Source organism: Saccostrea cucullata, unplaced genomic scaffold, assembly GCF_032062105.1.
Source record: "Saccostrea cucullata isolate Sc308-1 unplaced genomic scaffold, CSIRO_AGI_Scuc_v1 ctg520, whole genome shotgun sequence".
NCBI classification, from domain to species: Eukaryota; Metazoa; Mollusca; class Bivalvia; order Ostreida; family Ostreidae; genus Saccostrea; species Saccostrea cuccullata.
This window is the reverse complement of record NW_026930967.1, coordinates 208,958-235,375: the sequence shown is the minus strand read 5'-3', so window position 1 is coordinate 235,375 and position 26,418 is coordinate 208,958. Positions and strand designations below refer to the sequence as shown.

The 26,418-nt window shown below is 34.6% G+C and overlaps 1 protein-coding gene across 1 annotated transcript in view; it reads left to right on the top strand.

Moving 5' to 3' along the window:
* The window catches only part of LOC134230742 (tyrosine-protein kinase Src42A-like), a 30,268-nt gene extending 9,154 nt beyond the window's left edge, over nt 1-21,114 (top strand). The window contains exons 4-8 of the mRNA XM_062712582.1: nt 5,596-5,764; nt 9,414-9,572; nt 9,685-9,863; nt 15,266-15,422; nt 17,492-21,114. Of these exons, the coding sequence (XP_062568566.1) occupies nt 5,596-5,764; nt 9,414-9,572; nt 9,685-9,863; nt 15,266-15,422; nt 17,492-17,703 (876 nt within the window). The 3' untranslated portion in view covers nt 17,704-21,114. The remainder of the gene's footprint in view (nt 1-5,595; nt 5,765-9,413; nt 9,573-9,684; nt 9,864-15,265; nt 15,423-17,491) is intronic.
* The last annotated feature ends 5,304 nt before the right edge of the window (nt 21,115-26,418 follow it).

Sequence of the window (26,418 nt, the reverse complement as noted above, 5' to 3'; positions counted from 1 at the left end):
GGTAGAATTGGGCCACAATGGCCGATCAAAGTTTTACATAAGAGTATATAGGGAAAATCTTTAAAAATCTTCTTCTCAAGAACCACTGGGACAGGAAAGATGAAAATCATGTGGAATCATCCTCAGGTAGTGTAGATTCAAGTGTGTTCAAATCATGACCTCCGGGGGTAGGGTGGGGCCACAATGGCCGATCAATGTTTTACATAGGAGTATATAGGGAAAATCTTTAAAAATCTTCTTCTCAAGAACCACTGGGCCAGGAAAAATGAAACTCCTGTGGAATCATCTTCATGTAATGTAGATTCAAGTTTGTTCAAATCATGACCCCCGGGGGTAGGGTGGGGCCACAATGGCTGATCAAAGTTTTACATAGGAAAAAATGAGAAAAATCTTTAAAAATCTTCTTCTCAAGAACCACTTGACCAGGAAAGATGAAACTCATGTGGAATCATCCTCAGGTAGTGTAGATTCAAATTTGTTCAAATCATGACCCCCAGGGTAGGGTTGGGCCAAAATGGCTGATCAAAGTTTTACATAGGACTAGATAGGGAAATCTTTTAAAATTGTGTTCTTCTGAACTTCAAAGCCATGATTAGTGATATTTATATATCATCCTCAGGTAGTGTAGATTTTAGTTTGTTAAAATCGTAACCCCCAGGGGATTGGGTGTGGCCACAATTGGGCATCCAACGAAGTTTACCTGTATTTACTTTAATCTCCATTCTACTGACTGTCATTCCATGATTTTGCATTTAGCTACTGACTGTCATTCCATGATTTTGCATTTATCTCACTTTCAAAAAAAACTCCTCATGATATTTATCAAATATCATAAACTGACTTGTTGTTGAAAGCAACTTAGCTGACCTTGACGGTTGCTTTTTACATATTGATGAGAGCTTATAAACTGCATCAACATTTTTCTTTACTTTTCATTTGACCCAGTTTTTTTTCTTAAACTTGCATTTACCTTAGATTCAAAAAATACATTCAAAATACTTAAGATACTTTTATTAATGCCTAGGCTCAGAAATGTTTCAGATCTATACACAGGGCTCTACATTGACTTTTTTCCTACTTGAGGAAGACATTTACTTGTCCGAGCTTCAACTTCACTTCTCCAAAAAATTTTCAAAAAATTTTAATTGATGGGTGCTGTTGTTGATTGATAAAATACAACAAAAACGTAAAACCAAATTTTATCTAGGTTTTCTGTCCTGACAGCAACATAAATGTTCCCAAGTGAACCTGTCAACATAAAACAGAAAATATAGAATATATAAAGTACCGTATGTATAGTTCTGAAAGACATGGTCAAAATAATCTTCATGCTAGATTTCAAAAGAGTTATTTTTTTTATAGAGTTTTGATAACAGTTTAATTTTTAGCTCACCTGAGCCGAAGGCTCAAGTGAGCTTTTCTGATCAAAATTTGTCCGTTGTCTGTTGTCGTCGTTGTCATTGTCGTTGGCGTCGTCGTCGTAAACTTTTCACATTTTCATCTTCTTCTCACGAACCATTGGGCCAATTTTAACCAAACTTGCCACAAAGTATCCTTAGGTGAAGGGGATTCAAGTTTGTTCATATGAAGGGCCACACCCTCTTCCAAGGGGAGATAATTATGAATTGGTGAAAAATTAATGGCATTTTTAAAATATCTTCTTCTCAAGAACTACTGGGCCAAGAAAGATGAAACTCATATGGAAGCATCCTCAGGTAGTGTAGATTCAAATTTATTCAAATCATGAGCCCCGGGGGTAGAATTGGGCCACAATGGCCGATCAAAGTTTTACATAAGAGTATATAGGGAAAATCTTTAAAAATCTTCTTCTCAAGAACCACTGGGCCAGGAAAGATGAAAATCATGTGGAATCATCCTCATGTAATGTTGATTCAAGTTTGTTCAAACCGTGACCCCCGGGGGTAGGGTGGGGCCACAATGGCCGATCAATGTTTTACATAGGAGTATATAGGGAAAATCTTTAAAAATCTTCTTCTCAAGAACCACTGGGCCAGGAAAAATGAAACTCCTGTGGAATCATCTTCATGTAATGTAGATTCAAGTTTGTTCAAATCATGACCCCCGGGGGTAGGGTGGGGCCACAATGGCTGATCAAAGTTTTACATACTAGGAAAAAATGAGAAAAATCTTTAAAAATCTTCTTCTCAAGAACCACTTGACCAGGAAAGATGAAACTCATGTGGAATCATCCTCAGGTAGTGTAGATTCAAATTTGTTCAAATCATGACCCCCAGGGTAGGGTTGGGCCAAAATGGCTGATCAAAGTTTTACATAGGACTAGATAGGGAAATCTTTTAAAATTGTGTTCTTCAGAACTTCAAAGCCATGATTAGTGATATTTATATATCATCCTCAGGTAGTGTAGATTTTAGTTTGTTAAAATCGTAACCCCCAGGGGATTGGGTGTGGCCACAATTGGGCATCCAAGTTTTACATTAAAATATATTTTAAGAAATCTCCTTCTAAAGAATAGCAAAGCCATGATTAGTGATACTAGTATTTACATATATGGAAGCATTTTCGGAAAGTGTAGAAAAATAAAGCCAATTAAAGGGGAAAATCCCAAGAACAAAAAAGCTTTGTTTAGTCATATTGACATGTAAGCATCCTCAAGTATTGAAGATTTAAATTATTCAAATCATGGACGGAAACAATGGGGAATCAAATTCAAATATTATGAAGTTATATATAGGAAGAAAATGTTTTTAAAGAATCTTTTTATCAAGAAAAGCAAAGCCATATGCTGTATTAATTTGAAGGAATTCTCTCTCAAGTAGTATTAAAATTTAGGCCCCCCCCCCTTCAGTAAACTTTTCAGTTATGATCTGATTTTTGCTTTTTCCTAGCCAATTTGCTCAGGTGAGCGATGTGGCCCCTTGGCCTCTTGTTTTTTTATTAAAAACAAAGCTGTGAATAATATATCATCACGTTTTTCATTTATTTTGAAGTAGGAAAATCAATAATTACTTAGTCTAGAAACCTTTTTGAATTTTCCAAATTTCACTGGGTCTGAGTTAATATTTTTATACCCCCGCAAACGAAGTTTAGGGGGGTATATTGGAATCACCATGTCCGTCTGTCCGTCTAGCTGTCTGTCTGTCTGTAGACAAGATTTTGTCCAGACCGTTTTCTCAGAAACTATGGGATGGATTTGTCTGAAAATTTGTACACTTAGTATTCACCATATGAAGGTGTGCACCTGGTATTTTCATCATGATTGGGTGATTTTTCTGCATTTTACAGGCATTTTTTCTTTTTTATTTTGTTGTTTTGTTTGGCTCATAACTAGAAAACTATTAGACTTACAATCATCAAACTTGGCCAATTTATGCATCTTGGGTAGAAGGTGTGTCATGACCTATTTCAAGGTCACTGTGACCTTTAATTAAAGTGAAATTTAAAAAAATAACTGTCTTTTGCTATTGAATTAAACAATCCCAAAAAATTTAAGAATGTTGCAGTATCCCTACTTAAAACATGTTAAATTAAGAAAATATTTTTTTTTATTATATACTTTACAGCAATCCATAACAAATGTTATTTTATAAGAGAAAATCTACCTCTCCCAAGGGTATAATTATGAAGCACTGGTCAAGGAGAATTTTGATAACAGAAAATTGCATGTCAAATTAGAGAGAAATTAATTAGTTTAGTGTAAGGAGCTAACTTGAAGAACATTTCTGATCAAGAACTTGTTATCTGTCTCTTGGGAACTGGGCTAAGGAATCAGCCTTAAATAGTTTTAGTGACTAGCCTAACTTATTTAATGAATTTGAGAAAAAGCAACTTCAATCTAATTTGATATTGTATAATAAACTAATTTGAAATTGTATAAAAAACTTAATTGATATTGTATAATATAATTAAAACTAATATATATTGTGTGTGTATGTGGGGGTGGGGTGGGGGGATTTGAATCAGCATGCTCATTCTCCACATTAATTTCAGATTGAAACTTTCAGTATGATATAAAATCCAAATAAATCAAGTATTTAAAAAAAAATAAATAGTCCCTACAAATCTTAAGAATCATGCAGGAATCTTATTCAAAATGATGCATCAAGATTACACAATTTTTTTTTCAGTATAAATCTTTGTAACAAATTTATACAAAATCTTTGTTTTCAGATTTAATTTCAGAATGACACATGCAATAATGCATTTTGTTTGCACTACAAAGGAAAAGGTTAAGATCCATTCATCCCTTGATAGCAATTAGTGAGCATGCATCCAGTCAAAGATTAATTAATGACTTCTATGTAGGGAAGCTCATTTCTGTTAGAGCATATCTCTGATCAAGGAGCTCTTATATGTGTCCTTTGGGAATTAGACAGAAGAACCGCTGGTCAGTTTAAATAGCATTTGTCATTTGATGGCCAGTCTCCTATTTCTAAAATCAATTTGGTATAGATCAAGTTTTTAAGACATATTAGTTAAATTGATATTCTTTTTTTTTGTTGAAAATATCAAGTGACCAATTTCAGATCATCATGTCCCACATGAAAGACATGTGCATATGTGTATGTTTGTGGAGTAGGGGCATTTGTCAAGCTATAAAGCAACCAGTTGATCATTATTTGTTATAATTAAAGCTTGCACCACAGGAGATGTTTAAACAATTATTATAAGGAATGGAAAAATTACGCAAATCCCTTTAAAGGTTGACATGATTTTCGTGCACTCTAAACTGTTTATAATAATTGAATGAACAATATTTGATGGAGTATCATGCTGAGGCTGACTGCACTTTATTATTTTTAAAATGAATTTGATATAAATTTATATAGATTAATTTGATTCTGTATAATGTTTTTTCAACAATCAATTTGCAGAGTATCATGACAAATAGTTGCAATTTATTTTTTCAGTGAAATAAAAAAACTGTTACAATGTATTAGTATTGATGTTTTATTTCGTTGCACCTCAGTTTCATTAATTAAAAAAATATATATATCATGAGCTCTCAAATTGTTTCTAAGAAAATAGTGAACACCTCTCAATAGATCCATAAATATTTGTGAATTTGCACCTACTCTGAAAAACCCAGCGGGGGTATTTGTCCCTATTGGACAGTTCTAGTTCCGGTAGTAAACAATGGATGATGAGTACACATATGTTATACTATGTAGGAACGTACTTTGTTTACTAGTGTGATTTACAATTACATATATCAGTTTTAAATTTTCAGAATGTTTCATTTATTTGAGTAAAAAAAAGTTAATATCACTTTCTTCGGTTACAGAATGTTTGTATTTTAGTTAAAACAATTCCTTCTGTCTTTCATATAGCATAGATTTAATTCATGTATTCTCCCCACTGCTTCTGTTTTGAGGTCTCTACTGACAGTACACTAATAGAAGGGGTCACGTTATGATGTCTAAAAAGAAAAATAAGCTAAGATTTCATTCACAGTTTATTGATAAAACTGACAAAATGAAATCTGCATTCTCCCCAATCAATTTGCAGCCACTGTATTGTATTGACAAAGAAGAAAATGTATTGTCTCAGACCTTCATTATAGCCCCATGACTTAAGAGGATATGCACTAAGTTACAGTTGTTATTTTGATTATAGATAGAAAAGCCTCAAACAATTGGTTTATCCTACAACACCAAAGACCAATGGGAAATTCCTAAATCTTCCTTAAAATTGCTGAGGAACATTGGACATGGTCAGTTTGGAGAGGTTTGGGAAGGTCTCTGGAATAGCACCACCCCAGTGGCTATCAAGACTCTCAAGCCAGGTCAGTATCAAACAGGTGGCTTATAAAAATAATGGTAGAAGCTAAATTATATAAAGATGGAATTTAAAAAAATAACAAACAACTTTAAAAAAAAATATAGGCAATGTGCAGTTATATAAAATGTTTGTAAGGCTTTAAAAAAGTTTATATTTGTGTGGCCTGTAGAACAGAGTGGCACTTAGGGATCACTTTACCCAGCAGCTGTCTGTCCTTTCGTCTGTCCGTCTGTCACACCCTATATCTCTAGAACTGTTAGAGATATGGATTTGATATTTTGCACATATATTACATAGCACCATGACTTCTGTAAACTACCGTATATACTCGCCTATAAGTCGATCCACCTATAAGTCGGTTGCATTTTTTTTAGGAAATTTTGGAGGGATTTGCCATTGACCCACTTATAAGTTGGTACAACTTCTTGGAGGTGCCAATTTGAAATCAATGTTCTAAGGTTTTTGCCTGTGTTCTATATTTTTTTTAAATATTTTTTTTCAACAAATAAATTTCATATCAATACTCATATGTATTCACCTTTGTACGAATTTTTTTTTGGGATATGATTTTCAATGTTCAACAAACTAAACAGCTGCATTATTTCATTTACCCAAGTAACTTCAAAGTATTTTGATTTTATAGTGATTTCCCTTGTCTTGTACCTATGTATATTTTCTACACTGATCTTGATAATTTTTCTACCTTGTTCTTTCTTTGAAATAAAAAAGGTTATGTCCAAGCCATCTATTATTAGCAATTATCCTTAATTTACGTACCTGCACAGGTAAACAATTATTGTCTCTTAATTACCTATATCCCTTCGGCTGCATTTCATTTCCGGAATTTTTGGTAATTGTCAACTTTTCATTTCCGACATTTTTTAGTTTTCATCTCCGACATTTTTTTTTTTTCATTTCCAACATTTTTTAAAGTAGTACCTGTATTAACAGATTTGATAACTTTACTTATAAAAAAAATTAAAGGATTAAATCATAGATACATCATTTAAATACAATTTTGTTAATCTATCCGTGACATGGACATAAGTATGGTGCTGTCACTGACATTTAATTTAGTGCACATTAAATTTGGTGAAAAAGTTTTTGCTCATTAAACACTTTTACCAAGACTTAGTGCTACAGGTATGCATATATGTACAGATTTTTTAAAATTATATTTTATTAATATTTTGGTATAAATACTTTTGAAATTCCATTTTCTTTTACTTAGAAAACATTGAACTGCCGCACAGGTAAATTCCGGAAATGAAAAGAAAATTACGTCGGAAATGAAAACAAAAAATGTCGGAAATGCTATGCATATTTCCGGAAATGAAATGCAGTGATCCCTTCCCTGACACCATGTTTATTTAGTGGCACGCTTCCTGAGAAAACTGTGTAATGGTTTTGAAAAACAATTTCCTAGGCAATTGAGTTTTAATATTCAAGAATTTCATTCTGAAGTTTTTTAAATAAAATATGTTCTCAAAGTTATTTTAGATGTTACATGTATATAAATCATTTCATTGTACATGCAATGCTAAATGGCATTTAATCGGGTTTGCAATTCAATTTTACCAATAAACGATAGATTTGCAGTGCAGTACCTTATGTTACAAGAAGTTACTGAAAGGAATAGTTATGTAAATAATTAATAAAATACCAATACCCACTAAAGAAGAAAATATTTAATTATATAAATGGATGTACTTTATGCAAAGTATTGCTATAAATAAATAATATATGTCCAGATGGATGTCAACAATATTCTTGGGCATTTTTAAAAAATGCTGCATTTTGCCGTGAAGAAAATTACCAATTTTTTGATGAGTTGCCTATAAGTTAGACATAGAGTTTTGGACCAAAATTTAACTCCCAAAAAACCGACTTATAAGTGAGTATATACGGTACCATGATTATCTAAGTATATTGTGACCTGTGACCTTAAGCTTTGACCTACTTTGTAAAAAAAAAATTCAGGGCTGTTTCATTCAACATGACTTTTAAGCTCATCTCAGCGAAGTTGGGGTGGGGGGTGGGAGCTTATGTGATACCCTTGGCGTTGGTGTCAGAGTCCCAGATTAAGGTTTTCGGAGCTTTTTTCTTTGTAAGTAGTTCTAAGCCCCTATATTGATCATACATGCATGGAACATGCTTTTAGTGTGTTTCATTGTACCAGATGAGGTTTCAGATGCTACAATTTCAGCAAAGGAACGACCAAGGTTAATGCTTTTGGAGCAGGTTAACATATTTGATGCAGTTTTTGGTGTACAGTAGGTCTCATTTCCAAGTAACTATGAGCCCTATGATGAGCTTGCATGGATGATACATCTAAGGATGCATACTACCACACTTGCTTCAAATGCAGGATCTAACTTACATTTGCCAGATGAGTGAACAGGTAAATGTTTTGGGTGCAGTTCTCATTTCCAAGTAACTATGAGCCCTATGATGACCAAACTTGCATGGATGAAACATCTAAGGGTGTACACTGATAGACTTGCTTCGGAAGCTTGATCCCACATACATTTTTCAGATAATGAACCAGGTAAGTTATGGGTGCAAGTTGAACACCAAGAAACTATAATGCCTATATTAACCAAATTTGCATAAATGATGCATCAAGGGATGAACACTCTCAATCTTGCTTCAGATGCTGGATTTGAATTACATTTTCTTGATGGGCGACTTATAAGTTGAAGTTTTTGGAGGTCTATTTCCAAGTAACTTCAAGCCCTATCAGATCAAAATTGCATAAATTTTGCATTTTGAGATGTAAACTTCTAGAATGTTACTTAATTGTGGACTTTGCCTTACTTAAAGACAACATTCATTGAGATGAGCTCTGTAATCTCTGATTACCTATGTTTAAGCTCTTCTGAGCCAAAGGCTCAAAGAGCTTATGCTATAGCCATTTGTGTGGTGGTAAACTTTTTAGAATATGGGCCATAGCTCAAGAACCCCTGAGCCAATCATTCTCAAATTTGTCACAGGGTATCCTTGGCCCAAGGGCCACCATTTATACTAAAACTAGGGTAAGGACCCTTAAACAAGGGGAGATAATCAGGAAACTAAAACCAAAAGTACTGGTTGTTAAAAAATCTTCTTCTCCAGAACCAGCCAGCAGATTTTCCCCAAACTTACATACAAGCATCAGGATATGTTGAAGATTAAAATTTGCTTGGGGAAATAACCGTGGGGTAAAGTGCGTGGTCCCAAGGTCATTTTAAAGTTGACCAAAAATTACACTTTATAAAAACGTTTATATTTTGCATACTCTAAAGACTAGGATCATCAAATCTTGTAAGTTGATGCATCTTAGGACTTCACATCACGTTAACTCGAAAGAAGGTCACAATGACCTACCTTTTCAATTTACCATTGTTTTTCAAATTGATTTGGAGGTGTATATTGGATTTTAAGGTCCATAATCATCGAATTTTGTCAGTCGATGCGTCCTGGGTCTTCCAAGTACTGGGATAGTTACTTTTTGTCTCCTTTAGACTCAAGCAACACATCCCTTAATAATACACAAATGTTCCTCTTCAAAATAAACCCTTTTCAGCTACCTTACATTTTTATGTTCGTTGCTGAAAGTTGGGCCCTTTGAGATGGCCACCATCCCACTGACATCTAGTAATTATTATTTTTAGGTACTATGGATCCAAAAGATTTCCTGGCTGAGGCTCAGATAATGAAGAAGCTCAGGCATCCAAAGCTGATACAGCTATATGCAGTTTGTACACAAGATGAGCCAATTTACATCATTACAGAACTCATGCGGCATGGAAGCTTACTTGAATTTTTACAAGGTAAGGTACAACAGAATTTATAATAACATTTTGTTTTTAAGGTATTTATTTTCAAATTTTGTCTTAAAGAACCAAAAGATTTGATTGCAAAATAATGTCTGTTTTTTTTAAGGCAAAGGCAGAACTCTTAAGCTTCCACAATTGATAGACATAGCAGCACAGATTGCAAGTGGCATGGCCTATCTTGAATCACAGAACTACATTCACCGAGACTTAGCAGCTCGGAATATACTTGTAACAGACAATAACACAGTCAAAATAGCTGACTTTGGATTAGCCAGAGTAATAAAGGTAATTGTGAATTAAGATTCACAAATTAATTTGAGCAAGTTATTGTAATTATTGCATGTGTTTGAAGGCAAGCCAATGGGCAAATGTACAGGTAAACTCAAAATTGGATATGTCAGCAACCTGGGATATATCAACCTCTATCTGCAGTTCTGGCCATATTAACTATATTAATGATTTGCCAAAACTCTATGTTGACCTTGGTCATGTTGACTACCTGGCTTATATCAGCATATACACAGTATAAAGTATAAAGTGGAAAATTTACCTGGTCTATGTTGCCATTGTTAATTTTCTGCTCTACTTGACTTAACTGTTTGTTAGATATGACATCATTAATTTTTTGACAGCACACTGCTTAGGAAGGCTAGGGGATAAACAAATAAACCATCAGATATAACTTAATTTTTATGCCCTGCCATGAATATGGCATATCAGTCTTCCATCTTTCCATCTTTCTGTCCTTCCGTCTGTCCTTCCGTTACACGTTTCGAAGAAACTATCCAAGATATTTTCATCAAACATCACATGCGGGCGAACTTTACTTACAAGTTACCCAATATCCAAGTTTTATGTCCACTTTCTTCAAATTATGGCGAATTTTTTTTTTTATATAGGATTCTAGATGTTTCTCAACAATTGAAAAAGACCTTGGGGGGGGGGGGGGTTATAGGGCAGTTAAAAGGGATTTTACAGTATTTATATATGGACATCTTACATAACTTTAAAATTCTGAAAAAAGTAGCTTGATTACAATGAATATAAAAGAATTCAATTTAAAATACGAAACAATGTCTTATTGATATTTTGTGGTATTGAATTCAATGGGAAACCCCACCAACATGCAGGATCAGTCGTAATTCATGTACAAAAATCTTTTTAAATGAAATGAATATAATGATGAATGATGATGAAATAATAATCATGATATTTATGATTATTTTTTTCCCCTATCTCTGATGTGGGCTTATACAGTTTGATGTCTATAGAGTCATTAGAGTGCATATCATTTCCTGTTCTGGACTGACAAAAAAGCAAGCTGGAATGCTAGATGGAATACTTTGTTAAAATTTTGTAAGATTTTGATGAAGAGAAAAATTGCATTTCAAAAATCGTAAATTTTATTAGACTGTTTTATCACAATAACTTTAAATGTTCTGCCGATGATAAGAAGACAAAGTTTACCTGTACATTGTTGAAGTGACCATAGACTTGCTAATGGAGTATATTTGTTATAAAAATATGCATATTAGCACTACCAGAATTAATGAAAATAGCAGTGAAAAGGGAGGAAGAGAAAAGTCAGCATTTTCAACAAACACAGTAAAACGTGCAAAGTGCATGGGATAAACAACTCCAATTTGTTATAAACATACTTTTTTATATCCATCCAGTTTACTGTATAGCAGGTTAAAATCGCGGGCGGAAAAGATCGCGATTTGTTCAATTTTCAGGATATAGCGGTCGTTTGAATTCACAGAAAGGAAAATGTACTATTTTTAGCTCACCTGAGCCGAAGACTCAAGTGAGCTTTTCTGATCAAAATTTGTCCGTTGTCTGTCGTTGTTGTCGTCGTAGTCGTTGTTGTTGTCGTTGTAAACTTTTCACATTTTCATCTTTTTCTTAAGAACCACTGGGCCAATTTCAACCAAACTTGGCACAAAGTATCCTTGGGTGAAGGGGATTAAAGTTTGTTCAAAGGAAGGGCCGCGCCCTTTTCCAAGGGGAGATAATTATGAATTAGAGAAAAATTAATGGCATTTTTAAAAAATCTTCTTCTCAAGAACCACTGAGCCAGGAAAGATGAAACTAATGTGAAATCGTCCTCAGGTAGTCAGGTAGTGTAGATTCAAATTTGTTCAAATCATGATCCCCGGGGCTAGGGTGGGGCCATAATGGCAGTTAAAAGTTTTATATAGGAATATATAGGAAAAAATCTTTAAAAATCTTCTTCTCCAGAACCATTGAGACAGGAAAGATAAAACTTATGTGAAATCGTCCACAGGTAGTCAGGTAGTGTAGATTCAAATTTGTTCAAATCATGATCCCCGGGGCTAGGGTGGGGCCATAATGGCAGTTAAAAGTTTTATATAGGAATATATAGGAAAAAATCTTTAAAAATCTTCTTCTCAAGAACCACTGGGCCAGGAAAGATGAAACTCATCTGGAATCATCCTCAGGTAGTGTAGATTCAGTTTTGTTCAAATCATGACCCTCGGGGGTCATACTTGCCAACCTCCAGCATGTAAAAATCTGGTCATGACCAGATTTGGAAAGTAAAAAATCTGGTCATAACGCGTAACGACATTCACAACATAATTACCATGATTAAATTTTATAATATATATACAAAGTATTTGTGTATTGAGAATTCTTTTATTGAAAAAGGATTTAATTTACTATGACAAAAAAAATTCATATATAATTTGATTTAATTTACATGGTAAAATGAGAATTGATGAAGATTTCATATTTCAATATTGACCTGATTCAGAAGTATATAAGTGTGCATTTTTTTTAAAAGCCTTTTCACGTTTCAGTTTCTGCTAAATTTGAAAGTATACCAATTTCAGTTTTGAAGTTATTTTTCCTCTCTCTTAACTAATTAACTAGTGTAATATTTTTAAATGTGAAGTTAGGCCTACACTGTCTTCGATCACTTTATTTTATTTAGAATGAAAATTTTTTTCCCCAAGATTCCTAGATATGTACATAAATATCGTTTCTCTTTTTCTTGGTTCAATCAGAGACATGTGTTTGGTTCAATTTGTTCCTGTTGGCTCTGATAACGATCTAGTTCTATCGGAAGCCATTTTAATTGACTTCAAACATTGAATTGTCAAAACAACACCCAGTTAATTGTTTACACCTGCACTGATAATTAATCCACCGGCATTGTTTACGCGTAGATCTAAGCTTGGGTTTTAACTGGAAGTTAAAAGTGCAACCTAATTTACGAACCAAATCCGGAAATCGGGAGATTTTCTGGTTGTTTGGCAAAAATCAAGTGATAAGCATGACCAGCCGGGTCATAAAAAATAATCGGGTTACGGGTTGAAAAATCGGGTGTGACCCGACGAAATCGGGTGAGTTGGCAAGTATGCCGGGGGTAGGGTGGGGCCAAAATGGCTGATCAAAGATTTACATAGGAATATATATGAAAAGTCTTCAAAAATCTTCTTCTCAAGAATCATTGAGACAGGAGAGATAAAAGTCATGTGAAATCATCCTCAGGTATTGTAGATTCAAATTTGTTCAAATCATGACCCCTGGGGGTAGGGTGGGGCCAAAATGACCGATCAAAGTTTTACATAGGTATATATAGGAAAAATCTTTAAAAATCTTCTTCTCCAGAACCATTGAGACAGGAAAGATAAAACTAATGTGAAATCGTCCTCAGGTAGTGTAGATTCAAATTTGTTCAAATCATGATCCCCGGGGCTAGGGTGGGGCCATAATGGCAGTTAAAAGTTTTATATAGGAATATATAGGAAAAAATATTTAAAAATCTTCTTCTCAAGAACCACTGGACCAGGAAAGATGAAACTCATCTGGAATCATCCTCAGGTAGTGTAGATTCAGTTTTGTTCAAATCATGACCCCCGGGGGTAGGGTGGGGCCAAAATGGCTGATCAAAGATTTACATAGGAATATATATGAAAAGTCTTCAAAAATCTTCTTCTCAAGAATCATTGAGACAGGAGAGATAAAAGTCATGTGAAATCATCCTCAGGTATTGTAGATTCAAATTTGTTCAAATCATGACCCCTGGGGGTAGGGTGGGGCCACAATGACCAATGAAAGTTTTACATAGGTATATATAGGAAAAATCTTAAAAAATCGTCTTATCAAGAACCATTGAGACAGGAAAGATGAAACTAATGTGGAATCATCCTCAGATGTGTAGATTCAGGTTTGTTCAAATCATGACCCTCCGGGGTAGGGTGGATGGCCGATCAAAGTTTTTCATAAGAATATATAGGGAAATCTTTTAAAATCTCCTTTTCAAGTACTTCAAAGCCATGATTAGTGATATTTAATTTTATATGGAATCATCCTCATCTATCTTGTTTGTTTAAATCATGAAGCCCTGGGGGTTAAAATTCAAGCTCCCCTCCAACCTCAGTAAACTTTCATTTCTGATCTGATATTTGCTTTTTCCTAGCCGGTGTACTCAAGTGAGCGCTGTGGCCCCTGGGCCTCTTGTTTAACAGTACTCACAAGGGTTTCTCTTTAGGTATATATTGAGTAGACTGATATTTCCTGTCTCTATCTTACGAAAGTCTGTACATGTATATCGCGCATTCATACAGGCAGGGCAAGTCTATATATTTTGTCGATTTTGAGCCCGATTGAACAATAACGAAACACCAGACTGATCCCGATTTGAAGTTAAAACAATGTTACGCAGATATTTTTTTTTTATTTCCGAGTCCAAATCGGAAAAAAATTGTACCGTAGTCAAAATGTTGAACTTTTAATCATATAATTGAAATCAATTAATTGCCTTTACCCTGTTTACTACATGAGTGCCTTGATTAAAGGAAATGACTGAGTGATAAGCATGGGTGAAATTAAACAAGCATGTTTTATTAAATAATTACACGTCTTCTAGATAGCAAAATTAATCGTTAGCTTTGGAAATTAATTTAATTAATAAGCTTTGAAAACATCACCAACTACGTGTTTGTAATTGATCCATACACACGCATAATTTTAAAGACAGTCTACATCTCGGATATATAAATTACCTGTCTTTGTCTTACAGAAAGACAAATAGATTTAAAGAATCTAATCACAGATAACAGTAAAATTTAAATTTATCAGTATAAATCTTTTAAAGAATTATTCACTGTATGTTGAATTCGTGGAATGTCTTTTTCCGCGAATATAGTGAATATTAACTCTGTGAGTTAATTTCCTGCTGTACAGTACTTAAACAATGTTTTTTTTGGTTGATAGTACAGGAAAATGTTGCAGCTGTTGCAGAATTTTTTTCAATACCCATATTTAAAAAAAAGACAGTCATTTTATTGTTTATATTTATGAATAAAAGTATATGAAAAAAACCATTCAAAGTAAAATTAAATACGTTAGATATTGTATTTATAAACGTATTATCATTGTATGCATAACTGATGGAACAGCCATTTTTAATGAAATCTATGCAGGTGGCTTGCTTATTGTTGTTTATGGACTGATTAATGGCAAAGGTTTTCATAAGAAATAAAGGAAATAATATTCAGTGGTTGTAAATGTTATTTAGAATTATAGTAAATGAAACACTTTCTAATAAGTGGGAATTCATTATCAGCATGTTTGCTACATCTGTGTTTTACTGTATATAGCTTTCTGACATATATTTCAACACACAAAAGACATATATTTATCATGTTCCTTCTCAGGAGGATGAATATGAAGCAAGGGTAGGAGCTCGCTTTCCCATTAAGTGGACTGCACCTGAAGCCGCCAACTACAACAGATTTACCATCAAGTCAGATGTTTGGTCATTTGGAATTCTCCTTACAGAAATCGTTACATATGGAAGAATACCATATCCAGGTTTGCATTATTTAAAATACAAAATGTCATGCTGACACAGCTTTTAGCTCACCTGAGCTGAAGGGTCAAGTGAGCTTTTCTGATCACATTTTGTCTGATGTCCGTCTGTCTGTCCCTCTGTCTGACTGTAAACTTCTGCACATTTCAACTTCTCAAGAACCACTGGGCCAATTTTATAATGATTAATATGTTTATAACCCCGATTTTTTGTCTTTATCTATAGCAACCAATGCTTGAAGCATCTGTTAGGTGAGATAAATGCATTGGTCATCTGCCTTTTCACTGAGATATGGGGTAAAACACGATTACCTAACCTATATAAATTGTAATAAGGCATTTTGAATACACTTAGTTCATGACTACGAGGGGAACAGTCAAACTGTTGTCCTGAGGTAATGGGGGCCTATATTTTCCCCAAATTACTCGTAGAAAAAGTGTTCTTTGCCTCTTCTTTGAAAGGAAATTTGATAGAATATGTACTGTGTATACATACTCGCCTTTAAGTAAGTTTTTTAGAGTTAAATTTTGGTCTTAAACTCTTTGTCCGACTTATAGGTGAATCATAAAGAGATAAAAAGGTATTTTTCTGAACGCTGAAATTTCTGACTATTATAAATTTATTGAAGAAAATGTCTGGATATATATGATAATTTATGTGTATTTAGATTATACATAAAGTACAAGTATTTACATATTTTAATAATTTTTTTGTATTATAGGTGAGCATTACTTATTTGTTTAATGATATAAGATTATATATCGATTTCATTAAAAAAAAAATAATTGAAACCAGGATAAAACATCAATGGATTTACTTGAAATTGTCACCCGATTTTGGCAAAAAATTGTACTGACTTATAAGCGGGTCAATGGCAAATCCCACCAAAATAACATCAAAAAATACAACCAACTAATAGGCGGACCAACTTAAAGGCGAGTATATATTGTTTATATTTTTATTGGTATTGGGATTAATTTTCAAATTGATTGCCATGAAAATGCTTCAATTTATACATGATTCAATATCATAACTGTAAAGTACGAGAAATTATGACGTCATAATGGATCATTTCAGCAATGCACAGTTCATTTTGTCACCTGGTAAACAGTTTTAACTGTTGCATCATATGCAAAAACATTACAATGAATCAGAAAACAGTTCAAAATGCCTACTTACAATTTATATAGTAGGTTAGGCAGTTTTCTTTTAAAGTACTTCTATGCCCTACAAGATGCTTCAAGTGTGTTTTATTGTACTTAGTCAAGGTTACAGATGCTGCAATTTCTGCTAAGGAAAGACCAGGTTAAGTTTTTGGTGCAGGTTAAATTAAAGATATTGGTGCAGGCCTCATTTCCAAGTATTTATAAGCCTTATGTTGACCAAACTGGCTTGGATGATACATCTAAGGATGCACACTAACATGCTTGCTTCAGATGCTGGATCTGACCAATATTTTCTGGATGAATAAACAGGTTAAAAATTTTGGTATAGGTTTCATTTCTAAGTAACTATAAGCCCTGTGTTGACCAAACTTGCATGGATGATCCATCTAAAGATGCACACTACCAGGCTAGCTTCAGTTGCTAGATTTATTTTATAATTTCTTGAAGAGTGACTAGGTTGAAGTTTTTTTTGATAACTATATTCCAAAGTAGCTGCAATCCCTTTCTTATCAAAACTGTTTAAATGTTGCATCTTTTCATCTAAATTTCAGGAATTGATACTGTATACAGGGAAAGTTTCGCCCCCCGTTTTATTTTCGCCCCTTTCGCACTCGTCCATAGTGGGGGGATTTAAAACGGGGCGAATTCAAAGTAAACTGTATCATATCTTAAACAAAAAAAGTCATTCTGGGCGAATTTAAAACCACCTGGGCAAACTTGTTTCCAACTATAAAAGGGCGAAAATAACACAGGGCGAAAATAACCCTGTATACAGTATTTAAATTATATGCTGTCATCATGGTCATAGTTTTGAATATTGTGTGTGGCTTATGTGAAAAATTTTTGACAGTCCCACCAAGTTCATGAGGTGAGACTGTATTGACAATGTTCAAAATCTGTTGTAGGTATGACAAATGCAGAAGTCCTTCATCAAGTTGAACATGGATACAGGATGCCTTGCCCCCCAAATTGTCCAAAGCCACTGTATGATATAATGCTGGAATGCTGGAGGAAAGAAGAGATGGAAAGACCTACATTTGAAACCTTGCAGTGGAAATTGGAAGAGTTTTTTACCATGGAGGGGACAGATTACAAGGAAGCGTCCAGTGTTAAATAAAGTCCCACCTCTAAATAGTCATATTTTGCCTAACGTTGTCTGTGTTCATTGTAATTACATTATTGGAATAACTGGACTTTTCTTACAGAGAGATGTTGTTATCCACAAGGGAAGCGGACAGAAAAATCCTACTTCATATTCGGCTTATTAGTTTTAATTAATCTGTGTTTGATGAAGCAAAGTAGTTATCCACTTTGGTAATGTAAGCCTATTTTGAGGAGTGAGTTTTGTATAACTTTGTTTTATTATCTAGTCAAAACTAATTCTTTCAAGGGACAGCAAGTACTGACTGCAATATTTCTGTTACTTATGAAAAGTTAACAGTGGAAAAGATAGTTAATAATAAGCAAATATTAAACCTTAAATGGCTTTTCAACTTCAACATTTTGCAAAACAATATTTTATAAGTTCACATTAGCTGAAACCTCAAGTGAGCTTTCCTGATCATTTTTATCTGGCATACAACTGTCTGTCCCTCCTTCTGTCTGTCTGTTCATCTGTAACTTTTGACTTTTTCAAATTTTCTCCACCACTGGACCAATTTTAAGCTAGCTCACCACAAAGCTTGTTCAAAATTATTCACTAAAGGGACAACAACCTCTTTCAGGGGAGGTAATTGAGGTGATATTAATACTTAGATAAATTGTTGAATTACGGAAAAAAATAATATTGTGTATATTCAATGAAATATTCAAATGATAATTTATGAATTAGCTGAGGAAGTCTCAATAGACAATTGCCCATGTGAGAGCCACTTTTGGACAGATCGCAGTTTCACTTTTCAAAGGTTCAACACAGCATAACAAAAAAAGGTTGGGCTATAAGTTAAAGTGCTTTTCTGTGATTCTAGGGTATATGATTTACTTTTGCTGGTGAAATATTATTTAATCTACTGATATTAGGGCCATGGTGACTCAGATGAGCATAGTGACCAATGAGACGCTTGATGTTTTTTTTTAATTTTAAAAATAACATTATGGTGATAAATGCACTAAGTGCAAAGTACATCAGTATTTTTTAAACTTCAATATTTACAATTTTATGCCTCTTATTGTTTTAGAATTTGTTCTAATTTTTACTCAAGTTGATAGTTCAAGTGAGCTTTTCTTATTAGGTATTCCTGATCAGAAAAACTCACTTGAACTAACAACTTTGTGGCCCATGGGTGTCTTTATAGTTCTTATGGTACATCAATTTTACATTTCTTGGATATACAATTGTACATATTTTTATTAATAGTTTACAAGAATAAAGGAAGACTGAGATATATATAAGTGGATAGAATATTATGTTTTCTTATTATACATTATTATATATCTGAATACCTAAAAATATCAATGCATATCAAGTTATGTAGCATCTTTTTAGTCTTCTTCTGATCAAAATTTTTAGACTCTCATTGTCAGCATTTTCTCCAGAATAGTATGCATTTTCATCCAACTGCACAATTTTTCTTTGTATGAAGGGGATTCAAGTTTTTTAAATTTAGGTCATGCTTCCTTCAATGTGAGATTATCAAGGTGTAAATTTAAATGTGTTCAATAATGACCCCACTCCCTTGAAAATTGGATCACTTAGGACAGAATGAGGCTGCAATAAGGGATGTAAGTTTCACATTTTAAAGAAGAATCATTAAGAATAGACATTTTAAAAATAGCGGGGCTATGAGTGGGCCTATTTATGTGGAAGCATCCTCAGCTAGTGCACATAAGAGTTTGTTTTAATTATACCTCAGGGGATAGGATCGGGCTATAATAGAGGTTTAAAAATTTCAGAGGAATTTTTAATGTGATAACAGCAAGACCATAAAGATTTAGGTGAGCATTGTTGCCCATGGGCCTTTTGTTCTATTAAGCCAGAGCATATTCAGATTCATCATACAGAAAATTGCAGACAGCTTAAAAACATGTCACAGTTATCAAATAATTGATATATTTTCTTTTCTGTATTTTTTTTTTTTTTTTGGCTTGTAGAAGATTATTTTAGGTTGTGAGAATTTCAAGATTTAGGTTGTATGTAAACTTATTTTATTTTAAAAGTTGTGCCAAAACAAATTAAAAGACAAAAGGATGTGAAATTTTGAATATCACATTTGTTTGTTTGAATACTACATAATGCTTACTGTACAAAATGATTTGCATCTTAAATTTTTTTTATCATTCTCCATGAAATACTTTGAAACATATGTATGTGCATTATTATAAATAGTTAAACTGCTGTATCTTGTGGTTCTCTGAATGTAGAAGAAAGTAATGTTTGTCCCATTTATATGTATTTTAATGATTGCTTTACATATTTACTTGCACATATATATATGTATTGTATGTATAGTTTCTAGCTCACCTGAGCCAAAGTCTGTTGGTTATAGTCTATCTTTGTCATCTAACACTGGAAACTTCTCCAATACCGTTGGGCAATGACAGCCAAACGAGCCACAAATATGTTGATGAAAGAAAGATCAACACCCTCTTCCTAGGGGAGATAATTCATATTTTGTAATATCATTCCTAGTCAAGACTAAGCTGACACGGATCAAAAATCTAGGATTGCATGGACACTACCAAGTTTACTTTGATCCTGTATCATACCTACATTTTCCAGATGAATGATTAGAATAACATTTATCATACAGGCCTGTTTCCAAGTTATTATATTATAAGTTCTTCTAAAACCAAATTTGCATGGATATTAATCTCAGAGTTCACACTAATTTGAAAATTTTGTCTCAGTAAAAGATATTTTAAAATTACCAAGGACACAGCATGTATGTAATGTATTCAGGTTTGTTCAAATTATGGGTAATAGTGAAAGTGGAGGTAGATGGGTTAATTTGGGTTCATTTCATCAAACCAGAGATAAGATGGGGCAGCAATATTTGGTGAAATCTGCATAAGGATGATTATAACAGAAAGACTAGAATAAGCTCAGTTTAAACAACAGCAGGTCAAAGAGCCATCTTATTATCTAAGTATCTTCATGACTTATATAGTGTAAAATCTGTTTTAAATCAGTGTGTGGGTTAAATTTTGACTGGTATGGGCTCACAAAAAAGGGTCATTTTTCCTGTTTGGTGAAGCATTGATTGAAGTATGGCCCCTCAGGTAGGGTTTTGGCATGTAGGGGGGACATATAAAAATTAAGTATTGTAAGTGCCTCAGGTGAGCTTTGTTGAACATAGTCCTTATATTTTTTTCAAACTGCAGGTTGTATCGTTAATTGTTAGATTAGTTTTCATCCTCCAAATAGTTGTACATGTATCTCTTTGCATTACCATTATTTCTCTGATTGTAGAGAACTATGTACTATGGATAATTTATATCACTTTCTGTGTCGTAAGAGTGCACTGTATACTTGTCAGTACTTATAATTGTTGTGTGTAATGTCTAATAAAAAAAGCTATTAAGTAGACAAGAGTTTTAATTCAGATAATGAAAGCCACTTGGGTTACCTACTGTAAAGCAGGTCCTCGTACATTTACCTTTCATCATACATGAGTCTCTTTGCATTCTCAAAGCTTTAAATTTGGGACTTTTTATTGTGAAAATAAATTTTAATGATGATCATGTTGTAAAAGCGACATCTGTAACAAAGAAAGATAATTATGGCCAAATATTGATATCATAATTATTTTTTAGCTCACCTGAGCTGAAAGCCCAAGTGAGCTTTTCTGATCACATTTTGTCTGTAGTCCGTCTGTCCGTCCGTCCGTCTGTCTGTCTGTAAACTTGTCACATTTTCGACTTCTTCTCAAGAACCTCTGGGTCAATTTTAACCAAAATTGCCACAAAGTATCCTTGGGGGAAGTGGATTCAAGTTTGTTCAAATGAAGGGCCAAGCCCTCTTCCAAGGGGAGATAATTATGAATTAATGAAAAGATTATGGTATCTTAAAAAAATCTTCTTCTCCAGAACCATTGGGCCGGGAAAGATGAAACTCATGTGGAAGCATCCTCAGGTAGTGTAGATTCAAGTTTGTTCAAATCATGACCCCCGGGGGTAGGGCGGGGCCAAAATGGGCGATCAAAGTTTTGCATAGGAATATATAGGGAAAATCCTTTAAAAATCTTCTTCTCAAGAACCATTGGGTAAGGAAAGATGAAACTCATGTGGAAGCATCCACAGGTAGTGTAGATTTAAATTTGTTCAAATCATGACCCCTGGGGGTAGGGCGGGGCCACAATGGCCGATCAAAGTTTTACATAGGAATATATAGGGAAAATCTTTTAAAAATCTTCTTCTCCAGAACCATTGGGTAAGGAAAGATGAAACTCATGTGGAAGCATCCTCAGGTAGTTAAGATTCAAGTTTGTTCAAATCATGACCCCTGGGGTAGGGCAGGGCCACAATGGCCGATCAAAGTGTTACATAGGAATATATAGGGAAAATCTTTTAAAAATCTTCTTCTCCAGAACCATTGGGTAAGGAAAGATGAAACTCATGTGGAAGCATCCTCAGGTAGTGTAGATTCAAGTTTGTTCAAATCATGACCCCTGGGGTAGGGCAGGGCCACAATGGCCGATCAAAGTTTTACATAGGAATATATAGGGAAAATCTTTTAAAAATCTTCTCAAGAACCATTGGGCAAGGAAAGATGAAAGTCATGTGGAAGCATCCTCAGGTAGTGTAGATTCAAGTTTGTTCAAATCATGACCCCCGGGGGTAGGGTGGGGCCACAATGGATCAATCCCCCTCCCCCAACAAGGAAGCTTTTCAATAATAAGCTGATTTGTGTTTCTTAACTAGCCCATGTGCTCAGGTGAGCGGGGCCTCTTGTTTTTAAAAAGTCTTCAAACATAAATCAGTCATGTAGTCTTGGAGATTCATTCTGAATCAGAAAATAAATAAAATATTGATACTTGATTATTATGTATTACCATTATGTAATTTAAAAAGCTTCACATACATCCTGAATACTCCATAATTATGTCCATATAATTTGGTCCATTTTACCCAAATCCGTCTTTAGCTTTTCTGAGCCAAAGGCTCAAAGAGCTAATGCTATGGCCATTTGTGTGTTGAGAGGTGTGTAAACTGTTTAGAATATGGGCAATAACTTTTAAAAGAACCCCTTGGCCAATCAGTGTCAAATTTTTCACAGGGTATCCTTGGCCCAGGGGCTACCATTTATACTAAAATAAGGGTTAGGACCTGAAAACAAAGGGAGATAATCAGGAAAACAAAACCAAAGTACTGGTTGCTAAAAAATCTCCAGAACCACCGGGCAGATTTTCACCAAACTTGCATACAAGGATCAGGATATGTTGAAGATTAATATTTGCACGGGGAATTATCCTGGGGCAAAGGGCGTGGTCTCAAGGTCACTTCAAAGTTGACCTAAATTTACACTTAATAAAAACGTTTATTAGCTCTTCTGAGCCAAAGGCTCAAAGAGCTAATGCTATGGCCATTTGTGCGGTGTGCGGTGTGCATTAACTTTTTAGCTCACCTGAGCCGAAGGCTCAAGTGAGCTTTTCTGATCAAAATTTGTCTGTCATTGTCGTAGTCGTTGTTGTCGTCGTTGTCGTCGTCGTAAACTTTTTAGGTCACCTGAGTAAACTCAGGTGACCTATTGCTATCCGTTGTTGTCCATCCTCGTGCGTCGTGCGCTGTGCGTTAACATTTGAACATTTTCAGCTTCTTCTCTGAAACGACTCAACCAATTTCAACCAATTTTGGCACAAAGCATCTATGGGTGAAGGGGAACAAAAATTTTGAATTTCATGGTCCCTGCCCCCCTGGGGCCTGAGGGGTGGGGCCAAAACCACTAAAATTAGTGCAATCTTTAAAAATCTTCTTCTATGCTCCTGTACATCAAGCAGTCAAACTGTTTATTTGATTGTAATCAGCATTGAGTCCTCTACCAAAATTGTGAAATTCATGGCCCGAGGATCAGGGGTGCAAGTGCTAGGGCGGGGCTAAATAGACTGTATAGTGAAAATGCATTATTTCTTTGAAAATCTTCTTCTCTGCTCCTGGGCATTAAATAAGCTAACCAAGTACAAAGTTATGTTAAATAAGATTGCCTCTTTCAAAATTGTGAATTTCATGACCCCAGGGTCAGGGGTTCTGGTGTTTGGGCGGGGCTCTATTGGTTATATAGTGAAAATGCATTAATTCTTTGAAAATCTTCTTCTCTGCACCTGGGTATTAAACAAACAAACTAAGTACATAGTTATGATGACCGAGAATGCCTCTTTTAAAATTGTAAATTTAAGCCCATGGGTGAGGGGTTCTGGTATTAGGGCGGGGCTCTTTAATTGTTTATAGAGTGAAAATACATTAATTCTTTAAAAAATCAACTTCTCTTCTCCTGGGTATGAAATAAATTAACCAAGTACATGATTATATTGGATAAGTCTGCCTCTTCCAAAATTATGAATTTCCTGGCCCCAGGATCAGGGGTTCTGGTGTTAGGGCGGGGCTCTGTTGATTTTAAAGTGAAAATGCATAAATTCTTTAAAAATCTTCTCCTATGCTCCTGGGTATGAAACCAATGAACTATGTACATAGTTAGGATGAGGAAGGATGCTTCTTCCCAATTTGTGAATTTCATGACCCCTGGGTCAGGGGTTCTGGTGTTAGGGTGGGGCTCTATGATAATTATATTGTGAAAATGCTGAATTCTTTGGAAATCTTTTCCTTTGCTCCTTGGTATAATGCAAATGACCTAAGTATATATTTATGATGAAGAAAGGTGCCCCTTCTAAAATGGTTTATTTCAGGGCCCCTGCATCAGTGATACTGCAGACGGGGGGGGGTGTTAGGTATAAGGGAACACTTCTAGTATACCGGTCCCCATAATTATGGCGCTAAAATAGGTGCCACCGAAGGCGGTGTACAGTATATAGACGATCACGTGAGCGATCGACAAAATCGAAAAAGAAGCCACAAATTGCAAATTTGACCCCAAATTCGTGTTCCTTGTGAAAAATTGGGTTTAAAAAACTGGTTTTTAAACACAGTTTTTAAAATGAGAATTAAAAGATTTCGTAAAATAATGTACTTGTTTAGGAAGTAAATCTCCATCTCGCGTTGTTTAGGAATGTAGTCACCTGATCAATTTCTGACGTAATCTCATAAATATTCATGAGATGCGTCACTTGTGTTTTGACGTAATGAAGATATGTCTGATAGGACTCAAAGTGCAATGCTATTAAAATTGCGTGATTTTTGTGAGAAATACAGGGAATTAACAAATGTTAGCTAATTACTAGTCATCGATGGATTGAATTGTGCATCATTATCGATTTGAAAGGAAAATTATCTAAATATTTGGACATGATTAGGAGGTCAGGATATCGAGCTGCAGACTGAGTGCAGTTAACGGTAAGTCGCTTTTATAATAACTTGCCTAAACTCAGCACTAAAAATCGTCATGTTTCGACAATAGAGTTGATTTTCCCAAAACTTCATTTCTTAAACTTTCCTGTTCTTTGTAAAGCAAAAATTTTATGAACTAAACCAAAGTGTAAGATATCGGCACGATTCGACAGGCTGATTCATGCAAGTCTTTGGTCACAAAAGGCACTCATAGTGCCATTTGTAAGCAAAAATTACATAAATTAGCCCAAAGTCAGAAAGATTACAGAGTGGATTTATAAAACAACCCCACTTTTAAAAACTATATAACCTAACCCTAAATCACTCGATCGGATGTGTTTTGTTGAAGCGAGTGGGAAATTGCGGTTTGTTTACATTCTGCATAGCAACGTCAAGGGAAATAACTGCTCATGCGCAATCGCGTGATTCTGGGGACCGGCATACTAGAAACTTCCCGGTATAAGTCTGAAAATAAAGTAATAGATTAATACTTTTTAAATCTGCTCTTTGATATTAATCACCCATTTCTGATAAAATGAAATTTATAAAATTTCCAAAATTTTGAAATATGTGGCCCAAGTGTCAGTGGTTCCTCTGGGTTGGTGTGCACAACTGGTGGTTATAAAGTGGAAATGCATTTTCTCTCTGTTACTCTGATCTGCCTTTGGGTATTAAGTAACCAAAATAAGCATGCTAAATGTATAGTTATGATAAACAATGGTGCCTCTTTCAAAGTTGTGAATATTTCAAGGCTTTTGGTTTAAAAAGTCAAACCAAAGTCAGTTGTTGGAAAGTTGTTACATGATACTCAGGTGACCTATAAGGCCCGTGGGCCTCTTGTTACATTTTCATCTTCTTCTCAAGAACCAGTGGGCCAATTTCAACCAAACTTGCTACAAAGTATCCTTGGGTAAAGGGGATTCAAATTTGTTCAAATGAAGGGCCACGCCCTTTTCCAAGGGGAGATAATTATGAATTAGAGAAAAATTAATGGCATTATTAAAAAATCTTCTTCTCAAGAACCACTGGGCCAGGAAAGATGAAACTCATGTGGAATCATCCTCAGGTAGTGTAGATTCAAGTTTGTTCAAATCATGACCCCCGGGGCTAGGGTGGGGCCAAAATGGCCGACCCAAGTTTTACATAGGAATATATAGGAAAATCTTTAAAAATCTTCTTCTCAAGAACCACTGGACCAGGAAAGATGAAACTCATGTGGAATCATCCACATGTAGTGTAGATTCAAGTTTGTTCAAATCATGACCCCTGGGGCTAGGGTGGAGCCAAAATGGCCGACCCAATTTTTACATAGGAATTTAATAGGAAAAATCTTTAAAAATCTTCTCGAGAACCACTGGACCAGGAAAGATAAAACTCATGTGGAATTATCCTCAGG